This window comes from Chiloscyllium plagiosum, chromosome 28, assembly GCF_004010195.1.
Source record: "Chiloscyllium plagiosum isolate BGI_BamShark_2017 chromosome 28, ASM401019v2, whole genome shotgun sequence".
Lineage (NCBI taxonomy): Eukaryota > Metazoa > Chordata > Chondrichthyes > Orectolobiformes > Hemiscylliidae > Chiloscyllium > Chiloscyllium plagiosum.
The window spans coordinates 23,670,653-23,693,380 of record NC_057737.1 but is presented as its reverse complement, the minus strand read 5'-3'; the positions used below and the strand labels follow the sequence as shown (position 1 = coordinate 23,693,380).

At 41.9% G+C, this 22,728-nt stretch overlaps 1 protein-coding gene across 3 annotated transcripts in view; it reads left to right on the top strand.

Moving 5' to 3' along the window:
- Positions 1-22,728, top strand: part of pitpnm3 (PITPNM family member 3) — a 658,838-nt gene that overhangs the window by 393,954 nt on the left and 242,156 nt on the right. For all 3 annotated transcript variants that reach the window (XM_043718503.1, XM_043718506.1, XM_043718505.1), the window contains 2 exons: positions 12,844-12,920; positions 15,045-15,265. In XM_043718503.1, coding sequence (XP_043574438.1) covers positions 12,844-12,920; positions 15,045-15,265 — 298 coding nt within the window. The remainder of the gene's footprint in view (positions 1-12,843; positions 12,921-15,044; positions 15,266-22,728) is intronic.

Genomic DNA, 22,728 nt, shown 5'->3' with positions numbered 1-22,728 from the left:
CCAAAACGTTAACTCTGATTTCTCTCTACAGATGCTTCCAGACCTGCTGAGCTTTTCCAGCAACTTCTGTTTTTGTTTCTGATTTACAGCATTCGCAGCTCTCTCGGTCTTGCTTGAGTCTGTTATGTTTCTGAATAAAACAAATTATTTTTGTCAAGTCTATTTCCACCCAGGTGTAGATACATCACCACCCCAATGCGCTCTGTATACTTAATGAAACAATTTCTTGTGTGAAATATTTGGTACTTCCTAGTGCATGTCACTTACCACGGCACTAACACACAAAGAGTAGTATATCATGATGGTTGTCAACATTTAGTAATTAGGATACCCGAAGGCTGGTTCAAGTCAGTAGGTGGGGCTTTCTACTTTGATGTTCAAGTTGTTTTTAAACACTGACATCATTTCAGAAATAATTACTTATTCATTTTGAAGGGCATCGGATTCAATAAAAAACACATTTTTTAGACTAGCCTAAAAAAGCAAAATCACAACAGAGGATCTGGAGATCCTTATGGACATCAGCCCCTTCTCTGAGAGTCTGACGTTACTCCATTCTAATAACAGATTGGGCCTGGACTTGGATTTGTGCTGTTTCTGCAGTGTAATTGCTATTTTGAAACAAAAACATTTTGCAATAATTTTAGAATGGCCATTTAAATAGGAACTTAATATGTAACATAAAATCTAAAATCCATCATCTGACATAATGCAAATGGGCTGTCACTTGGATTGAGAGCAACTTAATCCCTCCCAATTTCCTAATGGATAGCTGATACTGATTAATACCTCAATTGTAAACCCAACAAAACCTGTCACTGTTTGTAATTCAAACTCACACAACTCAAATTGTTGATAAATTGTTACAAATTAGAATTTGTCCACTTAATGTGCTTTAATTGAATCTTTTAGTTATTGTTCCTTTTGACTGCTGAGCATGTTTTATTAACATTCTGTATGAACATTTTGCCAGCTTCATGAAGTCTCCTGGCATGCACCAAACGTGGGCAAAGAAATCTCCTGCTGATTACCTCAAAGGTGTCAGTATGGGTAGTACACGTAGACAGGTTGGTGAAGAAGGAATATAAGATGCTTGCCTTCATTAGCCACGATGTAGAATGCGGGAGCAAGGAAGTCTTGTTGCCCCTGTATGAAAAATTGCTTCGGCCACAGATGGAATACTGTGTGTAGATCTGGTCGCCACACTACCTAAAGGATATGATTGTACTGGAGTGGGTGCAGAGGAGATTCACCAGGATGTTGCCTGGGGCAAAAGGTCTCATGGTGTGGAAAGACTGGATAGGCTGAGCTTGTTTGACCTGGAGCAGAGGAGGCGAGGCAGGATCTGATTGAGGTGTACAAAACTATGAGAGGCATAGACAGAGTAGGTTGTAAGAATCTTCTCCCCATGGCAGATGTGTCTAAGACCATGGCGCATAGGTTTAAGATGAGGAGTAAGTCTTTTAGAGAAGATCTGAGACTATTATTTCACTCAGAGGTTGAAAAATAGAATGTGCTACCTGAGATGGTGGTGGAGGCAAGTATTCTTACAATGTTTAAGAAACATCTGGATGAGTACTTCAAACACTTGGGCGTAGTTAACTATGGACCAAGTGCAGACAAATGAGATTGCTGTACTTTGGTGTTTCTTTGGTTGCTGTTGATGTACTGGGCCAAAGGCCCTTTTTTGATGTCGTATGACTCTGATGCTATATATTGTCCTTCCTCAACTGATGAATCAGTGCCTCTCCACGTTGGATAACACTTGGAACCAGCACTGAGGGTGGCAAGGGTACAAAATGTGTTCTGGCTGAGGGGAGTTTTAATGCCCAGCACCAAGAATGGCCCAGCAGCACCACTACTGATTGAGCTGGTTGAGTCAAAGGGTTATATAGCACAGAAACCGATCCTTTGGTCTAACACGGCCTTGATAACCAGATATCCTAGACTTGTCTAGTATCATTTGCCAGCATTTGGCCCCATCCCTCTATTTGTTTACCTATCCAGATACCTTTTAAATGGTGTAATTGTACCAGCGTCCACCACCTCCTCTGGCAACTCGTTCCATACACACACCACTCTTTGCGTGAACAAGTTGCCCCTCAGGTCCTTTTTAAATCTTTCCCCTCTCACCTTAACCTATGTGCTGTAGTATTGGACTCCCCTACCCTGGGAAAAAAGACCTTGACTGTTGTACCCCTATCTCCTGATGTCCCATCATTTCCAAAACACAAGTCAGGAATGTGATGGAATAAACATCAGCTGTTTGGATGAATGCAGATCCAAGAATGCTCAGGAAACTTGATTTTACTCTGGACAAAGCAGCCCGCTTGATTGTCACCACATCTACAAACATTCAGGACCCTCCACCACTGATGCTCAGTTGCAGCAGTGTCTACTATCTACAAGCTGCACTGCAGAAATTCACCAAAGATCCTTTAGACAGTGCCTTCCAAACCCATGATCACATCCATCTAAAAGGACAAAATGGCATCAAAATTTCCCCTCCAAGCCACTCACCATCCTGACTTGGAAATGTATTGCCATTCCTTCAGTGTCATAAGTCAAAAACCTGGAATTGTTATGGTTCAAGGTGGCAGCTCATCACCACCTTCTCAAGGCCAACTAGAAACGAGCAATAAATGTTGGCCCAGCCAGTGACATCTATGCCTCAGCAAGCAAATAAAGAGAAAAAACACCCTTCCATCTGGCTATTGAATAGTTTGATCAAAAAGAAACAACAGGCCAGATTTTGTTTCACTGTTCGTTCATGTAAAAGTAAAAGGCTGGAGCTGTAAATGACAGGTCAGTGGTTTGTAGGCGAGGCAGCCTGTTGTGCTGGAGACTCATTATTGTAAATTGCTTCTTCATCCTTTAATCAATGCAACAGGTCAGCAGTTTGAAAAAATCAGATTTTAGAACAGACCTACCTGGAGCTTAGATGTACTTTAAAGCAAAAATCACAAACACAAATGCAATATATAATTAGTACAAGGATTTGTTGAGTTCAAAAAGTCAATGTTGCAAAGACTTTTTTTTTCCTCTGGCTAATTTGGATTTGGGCATTAATTTCAAATATTTCATCCCATTACTGATTTTCAATTGTCTCATTATGGCAAAGAAGAAGGCCATTTGTTCCATCATTTCTATCGTAGCTTACTATCGAACAGATTCTCTGAATCTCAGTTTGTTTTTTTTTGCTGTGATCAGCATTTCACCTGGAGTTATTTTTGTACTGTTCTTTGATGTGCGTTCTTACATTCTCTCGGAGCAATGAGAAATGAATACCTAAGACCGCAGACTGAATCTGGCCAGGAGGAGCTGCCACTGTTTAGTGAGACAGGAGCTGATCTTGCCCTTTGGTTAAAGGGAATTCTTCAATTATAGAGACTCAATCTACTTGTCCAGTAATATTAATCAGGCTTTAGTCTAGTGGAGATTCAGGCCATGATTTCTAAATGGAAATTGTCTGGGGAGCGATTGGGCATACTTGTCACGCCTGTGCAATAGTGACTCAGAACTCCAGGTTAATGCTCTGGGAACATGTATTCAAATCTGACTAGGTGGCTGATAGAATTTAAATTCGGTTAATAAATCTGGAATATAATGCTAGTCTCAATAATTGTGACTATGATTACCAGCAATGATTTTTGGAAAACTCCATCTTGTTCTCTAATGTCGTCCAGGTAAAGTACTTTGCTGTCCTTACCCAGTCTGGCCAACATCTGACTCCTGGTCCTACAAGTTGGCTTTTCACTGCTCTCTGAAATGGCCTTGCAAGTCACTCAGCTCATGGACAATCCAGCAGTGCCCACATCCTACGAAAGAATAAAGAAAATAGAATTTGTTTTTGATGCAGTATTTTCAATTCATATACAGCTTCTTCACTCATTCCAGCAAGGAAAAAAAAAACTAAATACTAACCAAAATATATAGAGAAAGAATAGAAAAATGATTAACTTTAAACACTCTGCTACTAACTGTTCATACTGTCTTCAGTTCCCCTTACTCGGCTGCTACTAATGGTGGTTAAATGTAACAATCATAATTAATTTAATAAACTTCAGTTGTAAATAAAATGTTTATACTTTTTTACATTCATTTATCTATAATATTAGGAAATGCTTCCAAACATATTTTTTTGAAAGCATTTTGTCTCCATGGTAAATAAAAAATAGTAATTGGCATCTTCCTTTTTCACCAGAACACAAGGCACCATCATAATGTCCAGACCAATCGGATGCTGGTTAATTAGTTAAAAGAAGAGTGATTGGAGAAAGCGTGACTGCAAAATGAGCATGCAGAGATGTTAAATGTTAATGGAATTTTCACTTGTTCATTAATTTTCAATGCAACTTTTTTAAATAAGGCAGTTGGAATCATAGAATTGATGTACAGGGCTGAAGGCGAATACAGAAGGAGACTATTTGGCCTGTAATATTTCTGCCAGCCCTCTGCAGGGACAACTCAGCCTGGCCCTTTATATGAACCCAGCCTTCTCCAATGGCACTGCAAAGCCTTTGTCTTCAGGTACTTGTCCAATCCCACTTTGAAAGCTCCTTGTTTAAAATAGCTTTTCCTCAACTTGCCATTGGTCACTTTAAGGTGGTAAAAACAATGACTGCAGATGCTGGAAACCAGATTCTGGATTAGTGGTGCTGGAAGAGCACAGCAATTCAGGCAGCATCCGAGGACAGGCAAAATCGACGTTTCGGGCAAAAGCCCTTCATCAGGAATACCTTTTGCCCGAAACGTCGATTTTGCCTGTCCTCGGATGCTGCCTGAATTGGTCACTTTAATTCATTTTCTCTGGTTCTCCAGCCTTCTATCAATGGGAGGAGTTCCTCTCTGCTCTATCTAAATCCCTCATCATTTTGAACATGTTCAAACTCCTTTCACTTTCCTGGAAGGAGGACTTCATTAATCAGTGGGTGGAGCTGAGGTGTCTCGTTCTTGGAACTATTCTTGGAAATCTTTTCTGTAGCCTCTCTTAATGCATTGCCTTTCTTTTCAAACAATGGTGCCTGGAATTGGACATAATATGCCAGTTGACATGAACCTTGTATAATTTCTTTGTCTATTTAAGACTGTTATATTCTGTTTTACATTAGCTGCCCATCGTGGGCGGCACGGTGGCACAGTGGTTAGCACTGCTGCCTCACAGCGCCAGAGACCCGGGTTCAATTCCTGCCTCAGGCGACTGACTGTGTGGCGTTTGCACATTCACCCTGTGTCTGCGTGGGTTTCCTCCAGGTGCTCCGGTTTCCTCCCACAGTCCAAAGATGTGCAGGTCAGGTGAATTGGCCATGCTAAATTGCCCGTAGTGTTAGGTAAGGGGTAAATGTAGGGGTATGGGTGGGTTGCGCTTCGGCGGGGCGGTGTGGACTTGTTGGGCCGAAGGGCCTGTTTCCACACTGTAATGTAATGTAATCTAATCTAATCACTCTTCACAGTCTGTCTTTATGTCTTTTACTTCCTTTTTCAGTACACCTGCCCCGAACTTTCTAAAGGCAGGTCCCTGAACATTTTCGATACAGTCTGGTTATGCCAATCACAGCAGTGTTGTGAAAGCTGCCACAAGATGCTAAATATTTTCTTCAGAAATGTGGAAAATGTCAGATTTTTAACAATAGGACATTCGTTTTCCAATTTCTCATGCCTTAGTGAGGTATGGAGTTGTGCTTTGTAATTCTACACATGGCAAATTTCAGGGGAGTAATTTGGGCACCCAAGTATATCATCACATGGAATAGGAAAAACATTGAAAGGAGTGGTCGATTGTAAATGTTCTTCTGTTTCTGTCTGGTGGCATAAGCTGCCTGCTCGTAAACTCTACAAATCCCATCCAAAGCCTCTGCATCTCTCTATCTCTCTTTCCTCCCTTAAACCTTTCATGTTATCAAGCATTTGATCGTCTGCCCTCATATTACCCTATATGAATCAGTGTCAAATTTTGCTTTGTAACTCCCAGGTGAAATGTCTTGTGATGTTTTATTATTGTAACACAATTATTTAAACACAAGTTGTTGCTGTTGTTACCTTGTTATTGGTTTTGCATGGTAGACAACTTAAATTAAGTCTCAAGTCAATTGAAAACTGTGCCCTTATTTGTCACTTGAGTAGTTAATGTGGCAGCAGTTAATTTCTAGCTATAGTCAATTGCGACAGAGATCATTTAACTCTTTGCTGCCTTTTGCCATGGGGAGTTACCATGTTGTCCAAGTTAAATCGAGATTGATTATTATTTACAAGCTATGCAATTACATAGCTCTGAATCTATGTAATAAACTGACTGTAATTTTGAAAAAAAACTTAGGAAATTTTATGGACCAAAAAGTGAGAGATAGCGATCCTATAAACGAAAGATCTCCACTTACTTCATTGTGTCTATTAGAAGCCTGAATACAATTTTTTTCTTGCAGTGCCTTGTGAATCACATCTAACAATCTTGGTGCTCTTAAGCTTTAAATGAGAGAAAAATGCATACCCTTTTGGGGTCACTTCTAACTCTGAATTTTTTTTGTGCTACATTAGCCACAATCCCCAGGCAGACTTCTGGATAAAATAACAACAGAGCAGCTCCAAAGATTTGTTTTGCATATTTACAGAAGCTTCCTGTTCTCATTCAATAATTGTCCCTCTCAATTGCCCGGAAGAGCAGGTGAAGAGTGGAAGCTGTGGAGAGATGTCAGTAAGACCCATGGACAGAATTAGCTGTTGATCCCATTTTCTCTATCCTGGATGGGTTAACATTATCAGTAAGGTGCTACCTAACTTCTGTAAATCCTTCGTATGGTCAAGATGTAGCTGAGCTTTTTTTTGTAAAATTGCCATAGAGTCATAGAGATGTACAGCACGGAAACAAATCCTTCGGTCAAATCCGTCCATGCCAACCAGATGTTCCACCTGCCAGCACCCAGCCCATATCTCTCCAAACCCTTCCTATTCATACACCCACCCAAATGCTTTTAAATGTTGCAATTGTACCAGCCTCCACCACTCCCTCTGGCAGCTCATTCCATACACCTACCATCCTCTGCATGAAAAAGTTGCCCCTTAGGTATTTTAGACAGACTAGAATAAGAGCAGCACGGTGGCTCAGTGGTTAGCACTGCTGCCTCACAGCACCAGGGTCCCAGGTTTGATTCCAGCCTTGAGTGACTGTCTGTGTGGAGTTTGCACATTCTCCCGGTGTCTGCGTGGGTTTCCTCCGGGTGCTCTGGTTTCCTCCCACAGTCCAAAGATGTGCAAGTCAGGTGAATTGGCCATTCTAAATTGTCCATAGTGTTAGGTACATTAGTCAGAGGGGAATGGGTCTGGGTGGGTTGCTCTTCAGAGGGTCAGTGTGGACTGGTTGGGCCAAAGAGCCTGTTTCCACACCGTAGGGAATCTAATCTAAGCTGTTCACTTTAAAATCACAAATTACGTTTTGAACTTGCTTGCCTTCATTGGTCAGTGCATTGAGGAAAAGAGTTGGGATGTCATGTTGAGGCTGTACAGGACAGTGGTGAGGCCACTGTTGGAATATTACATGCAACTCTGGTTGCTGTTTTATAGGAAGGATGTTGTTAAAGTTGAGAGGATGCAGAAAAGATTTACAAGGATGTTGCCAGGGCTGGAGGGCTTGAGCTATAGGGAGAGGTTGAATAGGCTGGGGCCATTTTTCCTGAAGTGTCAGAAGCTGAGGGTTGACTTCATCGTGAGGGGTATGAATAATGTGGGGGAGACCAAAACTAGAGGATGTAGGTTTAAGGTGAGAGGGGAAAGATTTAAAAAGGACACGAGGGTTAACTTTTTCATCCTGGGGATGGTGTGTGTATGGAATGAACTGCCAGAGGAAGTGGTGGAGGTGGGTGTAATTACAACATTTCAAAGGCATCTGAATGGGTATATGAATAGGAGGGGTTTAGAGGGATCTGGGCCGAATGCTGGTAAATGAGACTAGGTCAGATTGGGATGTCTGGTCATCATGAATGATTTGGACTGAAGGGTCTGTTTCTGTGCTTTAGAATTCTATGACTCCTCTAGTAGCAAATAATTTACTGCAAATAGAGATAGACAACAGTGGACCTTAGACTGACAAGCTGTACTTTATTTTTGCTGCTTAAAGAAAAGCAAGTCAAACTTGATTAACTGTGCCAGTCCATGCCTTACCAAGGTCTCTTCATTTAAAATCACTTCCTTCATCTCCACAACTTGGTAGTTGCATTTTGGGGCAGGCAGGTGGCAAAGCTGGCATCAAGGTTAGAATTTTCAAAATATCTCCGTGTCCACAAATTTACCTTCCAGTAGTCAACAGAAGAAACAACAAACTTGCAGTTCAACTAGGTACAGTTTAAAACCATTTTGATTGTTGGATTGTGTGGAGTTGCTTTATCCTGTGCTGGGCTAATGTCATGCAATATGATGGGCATGGGCTTTACTCTTGGTATGGTGTAAGGTAATTTCTAAAATGACTTGATATGAGAATTGCTAATACCTATTTGGGCCTCTGTGTTTGTGCCAACTGCTGCAGCACTACCTTAGTGTTTGAAGTGATTGTAAGATCATCTATTTGAATGTCAGTGATGAAACTTTACACATCACTGTGAAACCTTTCCAAAGTGTTTTTAGACCATTTTGCAATTTGCATCCATTGACGTTGAAAAGATTCCGGATTTTGAACAGAAACAAAGTAATTATCAGGTGGAATCTTCTGGTCTCAGAGGTGACAGACAGGCCTGAGGCAGGAAGGCAACTTAATGGGGCAGTGTGGTGATGTCCCAGTGCCCTAGTACCACTCCACCTCCATCCAAATTAAGTTCTAGATGGGAAGGCTCAAACTTGACCTTCCCACTCCTCTGTCAATTGAGGCCCTAAAGTGGTTGATAAATGACCATTTAGGAACCATATCCTGGGCTGCAGTGGTCTCAGCTTCAACTTGATTGGCAAACTAAGGCAGGCAGACTGTAAGTCTGTGGGTGGGCTGGCCGTTCCTCAGTTTGCACTAATTTGTGTGCATTTGAGGGACTGGAGATAGGGTAGAGGGTTAGAGTCTTGAGGCAAACAGGGAGTAACCCTACATCTAGGCCAAAAGGATGGAGTTCATCTCAGGATGTAATGGCCACGGAAACATGTCCCAACAGGTTGATGAACAATTTTTTTTTAGGACAGGATTTTCTTCTTGAGAGTCAACACCCTGCCCTAGCTTCCAGCTCCTGCTGCATCTCTCCCCTTAACTCTCTCTTCTCACCCTGTCTCACCCCATAATTCCCCCCCAAAAAAGCCCTTAATTGACATCTTGTTCCTGTGATTTGGGTTATCCTTCTGGTAGTGGCCACGGTTTCCAAGGTGGCACTGCTGAGTGTAAGAGCCACCAGCCTCATTGGCTATCGCTGTGTGGGGTTTATGCCCCTGGGGACTTGACTTCTGTGGTTGTGGGGGGGGGGGGGGGTGCATAGTTGCCCTCTAGACAGTCTAATTGGAGGAAGATACATGCGCCTAGCTCTGAGAGTCAGCTAAAATGTTTCTCTATCTTTGAGTAAATGAGCAAGACACCAATATAAATGGAGCATTCCCCTTGTCATTCCCATTCCTTGCTCAGGAACCATTTTCTCAATGTCAGGTGCTACAAACAAAATTCTCAACCATTGAGATGATTTGTTCTGAATTGTTTGGAAACCTTTTCAGTTTATGCTATCTAGTTAATCGAGCAATGATCAGTAACAGATACCTTATATAATATGCTGTTAATGGAGAGCATATATTGGTGATAAATCTGAGCAAGATTTATGAGCAAGAAAATCAGGCTAATTCAAAGCCTGAATCCAATTCTTGCTCCCACTGACTTTGTTTTCTATGTGAATAGGCAAAATATATCATGTGAATATCAGCTGCTGGTGCATTTAAGGTAGGACCAGTTATGCTGTTGTTGGAGAAGCACATGTTAATATAGCTAGCATCTCAGAAAGGACTAAAATCAACATAGATTCCTTGTATAAATGGATATATCTGTGTGAAATATATCTAATATTTCACAGTCATATACAAAATTTGAATATTGAATAAAACAGTCTCATCTTGATATGTTATATGGTGTTTGTGGTAAGTAAGTTCCTGTTTTGAACAAAAGTCTTTGAGCTGATTAATGCATTCATCTGTACTTAGCTTGCTCATAGATTTATCATTGATCCTGAGGTAAAGACTACTCAAGTCAAATTCTGTGGTCTCGAGCAGACAAAATGTTGGAAATATAACTTTGAAAAAATGAGTAGACCTTAGCGAGTTTTGAGAAGATTTGTAGCTCAGGTTGAGGTTTTGGATGTAGGTTTGCTCACTGAGCTGGAAGGTTCATTTCTAAACGTTTCATTCCCCTACTAGGTAACATCTTCAGTTGTCCTCAGGCAAAGCAATGCTGAAAATTCCTGCTTTCTGTTTGTATGTTTGGGTTATAAACATATATATATATATATATATATATATATATATAAATAGAAAGCAGGAATTTTCAGTATTGCTTCACCTGAGGCCCACTGAAGATGTTACCTAGTAGGGTAACGAAACGTCTGGAAATGAACCTTCCGGCTCAGCGAGCAAACCGACATCCAAGATGAGTAGACCTTTGACAGAGATGAATCAAATTAATAGTCATTGACTAAGTCAACAATGCACCAATGTTTGAAAAGTTTCAGAAGCTCAAAATGCCAACTGGATACATTTAAGACATAGCACATTTAATATACAAATGAAATTGCCAAGTACTATTTCAATGGCAAATGAAGAAAATGATCACCATTTGTTGCATGTTGAAATTGACTTCTATATATCCAATAAATGTAGTCATAACCCACACCCTTTGTGGGCCTTGCCCATGGAAGTTGATAAAGATCTATAAATCCACTCTTGAGTTACAAAGTTCTGCACGTTTCAATCTTACCAACATTAGTCAGCGTTGAACTTAGTTTGATTTTGCTTTTCTCATTCCTATGAATTAATTGATGCCTGGCATTCTAATTTAAACACATTGCAGTGAGTTACATAATCATTATATTGATATGGGCACAGAGACAAAACTATAAGTTTCGCCATGAGGGGGATGGTGATATGAATATCCTTCATGCCATACTTCTAAAAAAAAAGGAACATTAGAACCCCAACAGTGTGGAAGCAGGCCATTCGGCCCATCGAGTCCGCACAAACCCTCCGGAGAGCATCCCACCCTATCCCTGTATTTCCCATGGCTAATCCACCTAGCCTGCACATCCCTGGACACTATGGGCAATTTAGCATGGCCAGTCCACCTAACCTGCACATTTTTGGACTGTGGGAGGGAACCCACATAGACGCAGGGAGAATGTGCAAACTTCACACAGACAGATGCCGAGGCTGGAATCAAATCCAGGTCCCTGGTGCTGTGAGGCAGCAGTGCTAACCACTGAGCCACTGTATCACCCTCTATTTGGAAGGCCATTTCTTTTGTCCGTATTGAAGGCATTTGTTGAATTACTACGCTCGTATGAAGTGAGACATGAACAATGCACATTTGATTGCACCGGGTGCTATTATTTGTTACATTTATAACTGCTGACATTGTTCTCGATTTTGTCCAAGGGAAGAGGTGGGAACAATCTATTCTTTGATTTTATATGCATGATATTATACTCTTCTTCCAAAAGTGCCAATGGGATTTTTACATCTGTCTGAGCAGACAGACCTGTAGTTTGGTGACTCGTTTGAAAACTGCTCCTTACAGTAATACAGTACTCCCCCAGTATGATTTTGAAGAACATGTGACCTGCCGACTGCTGAATAGACTCAGATTTATGGTGCACACATTTTGAATGACAAATAAATAGCCTGACATGGAAATCACAAAAGTAACATTATACTTGATAATTTTATTTTAAATGCATTATGGTATATTGTTTTATGGGCTCTGATGACTTTACGGTTTAAATGAGTCAGCTAAGTCATTTGTACCAATTGTCTGCTAAGTCAAACTGTTAAATTTAATGTCTCTTGGAGCTGAGCTGTGTGATCAGGAGATTCCATCTCCCTCTGGCTGTGCCCAGGCAGAGCAGGCTTGAGGGCAGCCTTCAACCCATTAACAAGTTCAGGGCTTGGTCCTTTACTGTTTGGTATTCAATCAGTGGCAGGCAGGGAATAGGCCATTCAAGGTGGCAGCTCTGCAATTATAGCCTTCCAGAAAATGTCGTTGTTCAAAGGCACGCTGTGTCCAATTGCGCCACCTAACATTGGAAAGGGGAGCATACAGGTTGTCATCCCCTTGCCCTTAATGCCAGCTGCTGCCACCCCTGCTCACTAGTTCCTTTCCTCCTTAATCGCTGCTTGTCCGTCTCTGGACGATCCGTTGCTGATCCCCTGGGGAGGCTTAACAACAATATCGGCAGTGGCTACCACTCCCGTGCTGGTATGATAAGGCTGCTGGCCTTTCATTGACAGGCAGTTCTTGGGGTATGATGTCCAATCCAGACACAGCAGATCAGTGATTAAATGACCTTGAGAGATCTCAGAGTCCCAATAGCAACCGTGATGCTCTCAATAAGGCAGTTTATTCCCCTGGGGCTCATGGAGATCAAGTCAGTGGATTGGAGGAGCAACCAGATTTTATACTGGGCTACTGTCTCCCTCCCTCTCAGTCTCTGTTTCTGTCTGTTTTTCTCTCTGTTTCTGTCTCTGTCTCTGTCTGTCTCTCTCTGTCTCTGTCTCTGTCTGTCTGTCTCTCTCTCTCTCTCTCTCTCTTCCCTCACCAATGCACCACCTCTCCAACCCTCATTGCCCACATTGCAGCCAGCGTATTGGTACTGTGTTATAAGAACTAAGAGCCTTTTTTTTTCCTTGCAGGTGATATGTACAGTGACAATATCATTAGACAAGGATGTCGCACACAAGGAAGTATAGAAGGACAGGAGGACATGGAGGTCAGTATAATGAAAAGACTGAAATATGTGTTTTACTTGATAAAAATAGTGTCACTACGTTAGTTTGATGGCTCTCTGTTGTGCTTCATGAAAAGTTTTTGTAAAAAATTGAAAAAAGGGAGTCAACCTTTTTAAAGTCCTCACTAATGGACTGAAGCAAGGGGTTTGGAGATAACTGTTTACACTGATACTTTGTGGAACAGGGATTCTTTTGCAAAAGGGAATGATTGATGCATAGGCTATTTCATAAGGGAAATCTGGATCCATTTGAGATGCAGGAAGAAACCGGGATAAGCAGTAAGTTTTGAATTAATCCATCAATGAGCCAGCATCAATACAATGATGTAAATGGCCTCTCTGTGCTCTAAATTTCTGTGGGTTTTTTTAAAGTTTAGCAGACAGCATATTTCTGAAAGATGATGACTTCAAAGACTATTGTGATCTAATCTTTTATTGTAGAGTTAGTAACAATGATATGAATGTGTATAGTGTGTTCAGTCAAGCAGTAAGGATTTTGTATTGGTGATATTGTGTAGTTGATATTAAAATAATGAGTGAGGGAATGTGGGGTCAAAAGGAGCCAACAGTGTTAAAATTCAGACAAAATGGTTAGCTTGTCATTGTAAGGATTCCACATAAAATGCCCAACTACCTTCAGCTGCTACCGTCCATTATAATTTCAGAGGTGGGGATTTTAGTTGATGGCTGCACAAAGTTTAGCTCTATTCATGACTCCTCAGATACTGAAGCTGTCTATATCCAAATCCATCAAGAGCTGGGCAATACCAAGACTTGGTTTGACAAAAATGCAAGTAACATTCATTCAACAGAAGTCCCATCTCCAATGACAGAGAATCCATCCATCAACATGTGGCAGTTAGTGGCACTACCATCACTGAATCTCCTCCTATCCCTGGGGATTACTACTAACTAGAATCTCAATGGGACTAATATATAATATTTCACAACAGAAGGAGGTCAAAGTCTACAAATCCTGAAGAGAGTCCAAAACCCATGACTCCCCAAAACCTGTCCACCACCTACAAGGCACAAGTCAGGAGTGTAATGAAATACTCCCTGGATGGGTGCAGTTCCAACAACTTTCAAGAAGCTTGACACCACCCAAGACAAAGCTGACCACTTGATTGGCACCACAACCACAAACATTTAGTTCCTCTATTACTGACGCTGAGTAGCAGCAATGTGTATCATTTACAAGATACACTGCAGAAAATCACCAAAGATCCTCAGACAGCACCTTCCAAACCCATTACCACTTCCATCTAAAAGGACAAGGGCAGCAGATGTATGGGAACACTACCATATGCAAGTTCCCTTCCTAGCCATTCAACACCCAGCCTTGGAACTATTTTGCTGTTCCTTCAGCGTTGTTGGGTGAATATCCTGGAATTCCCTCCTTAACAGCATTGTGGGTCTACCTACACCAAGTAGATTACAGTGATGCAACAAGGCAGATGACCACCACCTTCACAAGGGTGACTACGCATGGGCAAACAAGTGCTGACCAGCCAGCAAAGCCTATATCACATAATTGAATTGATTTTAAAAACAACTGAATAGTGCCACCTTCAATTAGTTACTGATGAGTATAGCATAGGACAAAGGTGTCCTGATTTAGCACTAAGTTGCAATCAAGTCATGGAATGGTGCGGTACCAAAATAGAAGTTACCCTGCCTCCTAGCCCTAAAATCTTCACCTTCATGAGTACATACAAATAAACTAACACAAAGTTAAGTGATAATTTATAATAATGGATTGGATGCTAGTCCCTGTTGGAGATTTACTTCAAAATTTGAATAACCTGCTGATAATTTCCACAAAGAAAGGAAACTTGACTAAGAATCAGTATCTTCAGGAGAAGAAAGGGGTGAGTTTTTTGGCTAAGAATATTATTGAAAAATATGGGTTTAAAGTTTTCCCCTCCCCAATGTATACATTCATAATGAAGTTGAAATGGAAACCTGCATTAGCCAGGTACGACGAGTCATGGTTTATTCACTCGAGGTTACAAATAATGACTACTGAGTGCATCATATTTGTAAAGTCAGTTGGACATTTTCGCTTGTAGTTGCAGTTTTTCTCAGATTTGTATGTTTCAACAGGAAAAGTGCAAGATTCGTGTCCTTATCTTAATACTTCACGGAGGGAATATTCTGGACACTGGAGGAGGAGACCAAAGCTCCAAGGCAGCTGACGTTAATACTTTTCAGTCAGTTCTTGAAAAGGTTACCATGGCTCATTTTCCAGCAGCTCTAGGGCATTTTCTCATCAAACTTGTTCCCTGCCCTCCCATCTGCTCTGAGGCTTTTTCGCTGGTTTCTAAGTAAGTACCTCTCAAGATATATTTAAATACAACATTTTATGCCATGTTGCATCTAATTATAAAAGACAGTCTGTTGTTTTTCAATAGTGCTGTCTGGAAGATGTTTCTAATCTTGTGTTAGATATAAATGGAAATACAAATGTATTTGCTTTTTTTTTTGTTTAATTGACTTTCCTCATTATATTTAAAGAGATTTTTCTTAAGTGACATTTGGATGACTTTGAGCTAATCAGGTTCGTAGGTGGGATAAGATGAAAAATAAGAAAATGAACAAAGGGTCACTGAGAGGGTATTCAACTCGCAGAAGTAATCAGCACTTTGTGCAATGTTAAAGTGTGGATTTGGATTTGACTTACAGCTCCCATGATACCCTACAATTTTTCGAAGTGACAAAACCCTTTGGTAAACAGAATAACTGGTCAAAAACAAAGGAATAAAATAACTGAGATTTTGCTTGAATTTTGACCTGTGGGATCCCTGAATACAAGGTGGGTGGCCTTTGGCAGATGCCTTGGAGTGTTCTTCTGGTGATTACCCTGCTCCTGAGCTGAACTGATTTCCCCCACCTCCATTTCCACCTCCTTTTTCCTCTACATCTCTTCCTTTAAAGTGGACCTCTGTGTCTATGCTAATGTGACCTATGCTGTGTTTATGAGGCTCAGTGCCAAATTCTGTTTGCCAACACAACTGTGAAACATCTTGAGATGTTTTACTTTGCCAACAGCTCTATGTAAATACAAGTTGTTGTTGAATTAGTCACTGCCTATGACTTGAATAGTTTTATAAGCTGATATGCAACTATGCTCCTGACCATTGACTACAGTTTGTGTGAGCAGTAGGAAATTACAATGCATGGCATGATACAACTGCCCTCACTGTCCTGTTTTTACAATGGTGTTGAAGGTCTCATAGTAATTTGTTCTTTTGATGTTCCCTTGTTGCATTCTGCCTTTGCTGTGAAATACTGATGAAAATTATGAACATTTTGTTTTCAGTTCCATTTGTGTTCAGCTTTATTCAAAGGTTATCATGAATGTACCCCGATTGTTTTAGTCTGAAAACAAAAGAATTAAACTGATGACTGGAATCAAAAATATGCCCAGCTGACTAACTGTTTACTCCTGCTATGATCCAGGCCAAGCAGGTTCAGAATTAATTTGTCCAAATAATCTTTTGGTTAAGTCAATGTTGCATCAGTTTTTTTGCGAGAGTTTTTTCACTGTGAGGCCTGGTGAGTTTTTTCGCAATATCTTAGCAAAGTCGCTGCATTTATTATCTAGCCCACCACGTGGCCTCTCTCACACCCGGTTTCCGCCTTTTTCCATGGGCCCTTCCTTAATCAACTCTCCATTCTGCGGATACCACGACTGGCATCACTTGTTCGTGCACCATCTTCAAATTGCTACAGTGCGCCCAGAGGAGTGTGAGCATTCCGAAGCTGCTCTGCTCATTGATGGAGAGAATTGGATCATGGTGAAGGTGGGGAAAATAGCGCCGTAATTCTCTGACAGGGAGGTCCTGGTGAACATGTTGGTGCAAAGGAGAGGAGTCCTCTTCCTCAGGGACTGGCGGATGATGCCAGTGTCATCTCCAAGGTGCGGGGGAGCAGCCAAAGAATGCACAAAGAACATCAATGACTTTCTCCACTCTGACAAGTTAAGTGCTACAATCCTCTCTCTGCCACCCCACATTCACTCAATCCCTGTCGCCCATCTCTCTCTCCAAAGCTCATGCTCCTTTACTCTCACTGTTGTCTACAGTACATTCCCTCACCCACTCCTACCCCTCACTGACTCTTCATGCTGTTGATGTTGCCTCTGCAATCCTTTGGGACACCTCATCACTTTTCCCTCACACGTAAAGCTCTAATAGCTGTGCTACTGAATGTGGGGGCAGGGGGCCTAATGTCCGAGTCCTCAACCCCTATGAGGAAAGCATCCTGGCCCTTGTGTCTCTGTGGGAATGCTGAGACATGCATGTCCTGCCAATTGACTACTTCCCTATGAACCCAACTGCCAGTCTCAGTCATCATACAGCACTTGCAACCACTAGCTATGACACCTTCATGCCCCCCTACCTACAGGTGACACAGCAGAGTCTGTGGAGGAGCTGCCGAGTGTGATGGAAGAACCTCCCTCCTGCACCTCACAACACTAGAGTACTGAAGCTTTGGATGAAGTATCAGCAATGATGCCACCTACACTCCCAGCTGCCCAGATGCAGAGACCTTGGTGGGCACTGTATGCACAGAGTATGGTTCTCTCTGTGGTACCTCCACAGCTGACCAAGTAAGAAACACCTTAGGCCACTGGTCCTTGGAGGGCTGTCAAAGACTAGGCACCTGCTCAGCCCCTAGCAGGAGAGGACCCCGTAGTGTCAGTAATCACATGCGCAGTGAGGAGCAGGAGCAGAAGACAGGGATGTGGGAGGCACTGACCCTCATTGCCTGGAATCTGCAGCAGTGCAACGATTCATGTCACTGTCTGCCAGCCTCCATGGCCAGGTTGGCAGCTGCCCTGGTGAACAAGGCTCAGTGTGTCAGGGGCTGCTAAACTGGTACCCACACACGTACACTCCATCACCTCATCCACTGGAGCTCAGGAATGAAGGCATGGAGTCAGGGAACCTGGTGCAGACTGCAGGAACTCCTTCCTCATGAGGTGACTAGGTGGTGCCAGGAGGCACTAGCTGGAAGTGGAACCATGCACCACCAATCTCCTCTGTACTTGCCACTCGGGAATTCAGACAGCACAATGTTGTCCTTGATCTAGTGTGCCCCGATCCCCTGACTGAGTGCTGCCTTGGACATCATTGATGACTGCTCCCTTTAGAGTTGGAAACATGGCCATCTGCTTGCTGCATGTGCAGTGTGTTTGCTGCATACATGGTGCCAGTGTGAGATTGATGTCGTACACTGCTGTGCACCAAGATGTGTGTCCCTCAACTGAGCATGCTCAGCAGCAAGGCAAGCTGTCTGCTTTATTGACTGCATTGACTGGCACAGCAAGGCAAGGCAGGTAGGCTATGACCAAGCAGCTAAGTGTTAGGTGAGCAAAAGTTAAGGAATCAAACAACTATTCCTGAAATGCAGCCTAGTGCAGTCTGAAAACTGTCTGCTGTCCCTGAACTCAAAGTATTCCCATTGCACTGTTTCAGTCTTATTGCTGGTGTGCCCTGAAATGCTTCCAGAGGGCACTGCAGGGAATGGTAGAGGTTCCAGGATGGTCTTGTTGGGTTGGCAGCTCTGATCTCTGCCTGACCTGCTGCGCTTTTCCAGCAACACATTTTCAGCTCTGATCTCCGCCTGACCTGCTGTGCTTTTCCAGCAACACATTTTCAGCTCTGATCTCCGAACTCAGCACCACCTTCTTAACCTGTAATCTTCTTCCTGACCTCTCTGCCCCCACTCCGGCCTATCACCCTCACCTTAACCTCCTTCCACCTATCGCATTTCCAACGCCCCTCCCCCAAGTCCCTCCTCACTACCTTTTATCTTAGCCTGCTGGACCCACTTTCCTCTTTCCTGAAGAAGGGCTCATGCCCGAAACGTCGATTCTCCTCCTTGGATGCTGCCTGACCTGCTGCGCTTTTCCAGCAACACATTTTCAGCTCTGATCTCTAGCATCTGCAGTCCTTACTTTCTCCTTGGCAGGTACAAATGACTGGGGAGGAGGAATGTGTTTGGTGAGTGCCACCGATCATGTCCTAAGATTATGTCGGCCGCCAACATGGTGGTGGCAGTGGTTTGGAGTAGGTGGCAAGCTACATCCATGAGGAACGTGCTTTGGTTTTTGTGATGTGTTTTCCTGACATCAGCTTGTTTGAGTTTTGGTATGATGGGACTATGAATATGAAGAGTTACGTTGTGGCATTAACAAGGCAACGATCAATAATGACTGGCAGTCAGGATCTGGCTGCTGTCTAGTGAGAATCTCACCACGTTGCTCACGACATTTGTCAAAAATGGAATGAAATCATTTCCACGATGTGCTGCTCGCCATTTGTGACTTGATTCTGCCACACATCTCATTGTCGCCCATGTTGTTGCAGACCCCTAAGCATTCCACCCAATATTTCTTCAATTGTGGACTTGTTATGAGTAAACATAGTCTCCAGTATATTGAACCATCTGATTTTATGGATTTTTTTAATTTGCTGGTCAAATTAGGAAGGCAATAATGTTATAGTAATGTCTCTGGACTAGTCACCCAGCAACCTAGGCTAATGGTCTTGGGATTTCACTTCAAATCCAAACAATGGAATTGGAATTCAATTGATTTATAATCTGAAATTGGAAGCCAGTTTCAGTAATGGTGATTATGAAACCCCCAACAATTGTTAAAACCCAGCTGTTTCACTAGTGTCCTTTAGGAAAGGAAACCTGCCAAGTTTACCTGGCATAGTCAACGTGGGACTCGAGACTCTCATCAAGCAGATTTTTCTGAAGTGCCCTCTGAAATGGCTGAGCATGCCTCGGAATTCAAGGGTAATTAGGGATTGACAACAAATGCCGATCTTGTCAGCGATGCCCACATCTTGTAAAAGCATTTGTAAAAAAGAATTACAGCACAAAAATCAATATTTGGGCTGGGGAAGTGTTTGCAAGATGTGAATTAAATCTACATAACTCATAAATTGAAATACTAAAATAACTAGTGCATTTTTTCAATCTTCATTTAACACAGATTAGATAGCCTTTTTCATTTTAGCTTCATCTATCAACCACATCATTCCATTCAGGTCCTTTATCCTCACATTGTCACGGAGACATTGGTAGAAATCCTGAACTCTTACCCCCACACACCCAGCAGGCTGTGGATATGGGGGAGTATTTTAGACTTGCAAGAGTGAGATTGACTGACTGATTTTTATTAGATTTGGGGTCAAGGGATACAGAGCAAAAAAGAAACAGACCTGCCATAATTGAATTGGATGGTGCGGCCGGCTAAAGGGGTGAAAGGTCAATTCCTGTCCCAAATCTTTGTTAGTGTGTTGGGCACAGGGCTGGTGCAAAGGGATACACCAGGGCCCAGTAACTACACTTGGAGGCCTGCCAAGGTTTGGTTGAGATTGATGTGCTCAAATTGGGCGGAGGGCAACTGTGTTTTGGTCAGGACTAGTGCTAGGAGCAGCGTCGGGCCTGTGTTCTTGCCCTCGTTAGGTGCCTAGTCTCTAAGTTAAAATATGAAAGCTTTGCAGTATTGAATACAGAACGAACCAGAATCAATTCTTCTACCAGGAAGAGCATTCAGTGCCTTTATTTTTGAAAGTAAATTGTATTTTTTTTCTAATCAACCTGTTCAGAAATATTATTACACGCCGCTGGGACTGAACCTCATGGCCCAGAGGTATGGACATTACCATTTTGATGCAAAGAGCCCTGTATTATTGTTCGTTTATGTGATCTTAAAATATAGCATTTTATACACATGTAACAGGAAAATAGTAACATCTGAGGATAACATTATTACGTTTGAAGGTTTCCCCATTCTGAGATTAAACTAAGAGCATTTCAGGAGTGATAAGGCAAAATTAATGTCTTGATTCAGCTGTGGAAAGTCAGTCATGACAAGATGTAGGTGTTAAGTGTTAGTGAAGTGAAGTACTAATAAATACACATGGAATTTCTGAATGGTTTTGCCTGAAGAGAGGTTTTGTTCAAAGCATATTTCCATTTCACTGGCAAAACCAGTAATTATTGTCCTTCCCTAATTGCCTTTGAACTGAATGGCTTGCTAAGGAAATTTCAGACAGCAGTTAAGAGTCAACCACATTGCTGTGGATCTGGGATCACATGTAGACCAGACTAGGATAGGACAACAGATTTCCTTCCCTCGGAGAATTTGATGAACCAAATAGGTTTTTACAGCAATCAAAGACATTTTCCTGGTCATCATTTGAATTCCAGACTTTATTAGCAAATTTAAATTTTCACAACTGCCGTGGTGGGATCTGAAACCTTATCCCTGGAGGGGAGGAACAGCCCAGTGACATTACCACCTTCCCTAATTACAACAACATAGACTTGCACTTTTAAAGATGTGAATGAGATCTTTGATGCCAAAATAATAAAATAAATGTATTTCTCCCTTGTCTGGTTTTTGAATTTTATGCTTCTGTACAGAAGAAAGCTAGAAATAGCTTCTGAAATCTTTAATTCCATATGATGAAGGAGAAATGTTTTAGCGTCATATCTGATAGGATCACTGCATGTTCCCCTGTCTCCACACATTTTCTGCTGATTCTTTCAAGAATGTAACTTTGCTTCCACTGAGTTATTTTTAGAACCAAGTGCTGCTGAGAACAACAGGATCATTGCTACATTTCTGTATATTGAGGCCTCAGGGTTAATGGGCCTGACAGCTGCCAGTCTGTCTGCAAAGGTAGAGATTAAAAAGGGAAGGGAAAGAGTGGTTTAAATCTGAGATGAAGACAAATGCTTGAAATAGGCAGCAGGAATCTTGGCACCGTAAAGGATGAGAAAGGTTGATGTTTTTGGTGGCGTGCATTCAATCCAGACCTTTTACTTTAATTTTGATGACGAGCCCACCATCAGGAATATATACCATTTTATAGTATAATCCCATCCAGGGAATGTATTGTTATTTCCGGGAATATCTAACACAAAACTGGTTAAATATTATTTACAATGGCAAGCATAAACTCAGGATGAGAGTGACTTGTTTCTGTTTATATGAATGGATTGTATCAAAAGTTTTTTTTAAAAAAAGAAACTACTGTAAATAGATGCTTATCTTCTATAATTTGCATTGAGGGTGAACGAGTACGGGTCAATTCAGAAAAATTGCTTTTTTTTTTAAAAGATTAGATTACTTACCGTTTGGAAACAGGCCCTTCGGCTCAACAAGTCCACACTGACCCTCTGAAGAGCAACCCACCCAGTACCATTCCCATACATTTACCCCTTCACCTAACACTATGGGCAATTTAGCGTGGCCAATTCACCTAACCTGCACATTTTTGGCCTGTGGGAGGAAACCCATGCAGACACAGGGAGAACGTGAAAATTCTACACAGACAATTGCCTGAGGTGGGAATTGAACCTGGGTCTTTGGTGCTGTGAGGCAGCAGTGCTAACCACTGTGCTGTATATGTCATTGAATTCCAGAGAACCAGCATTAACCTGATTACATGGACAAGAGGGAGCGGTGAATTGTGTTATGTTTACTGCTGACCTCGTCTGTCCGTAACAAAGGTGGTATTTGAATTTCTTTTCCTGTCTTTTAATAATGTATTTTAATAATTCAGTGGTGTATTTCCCCAAACCCTGTTTATGAAGTCCAGCAATTTATTTAGAGTGAAAACAGTATATTGTTGAATACTGCATTCAAGCCCAGAGAGAATTACACAACCCAAATTCACATATACAAGACAGTTACAATAATGTAATGGGGTCAGTACATTATTGGATTCCAGTTACACAGGTGTATGGGAAACCCTTT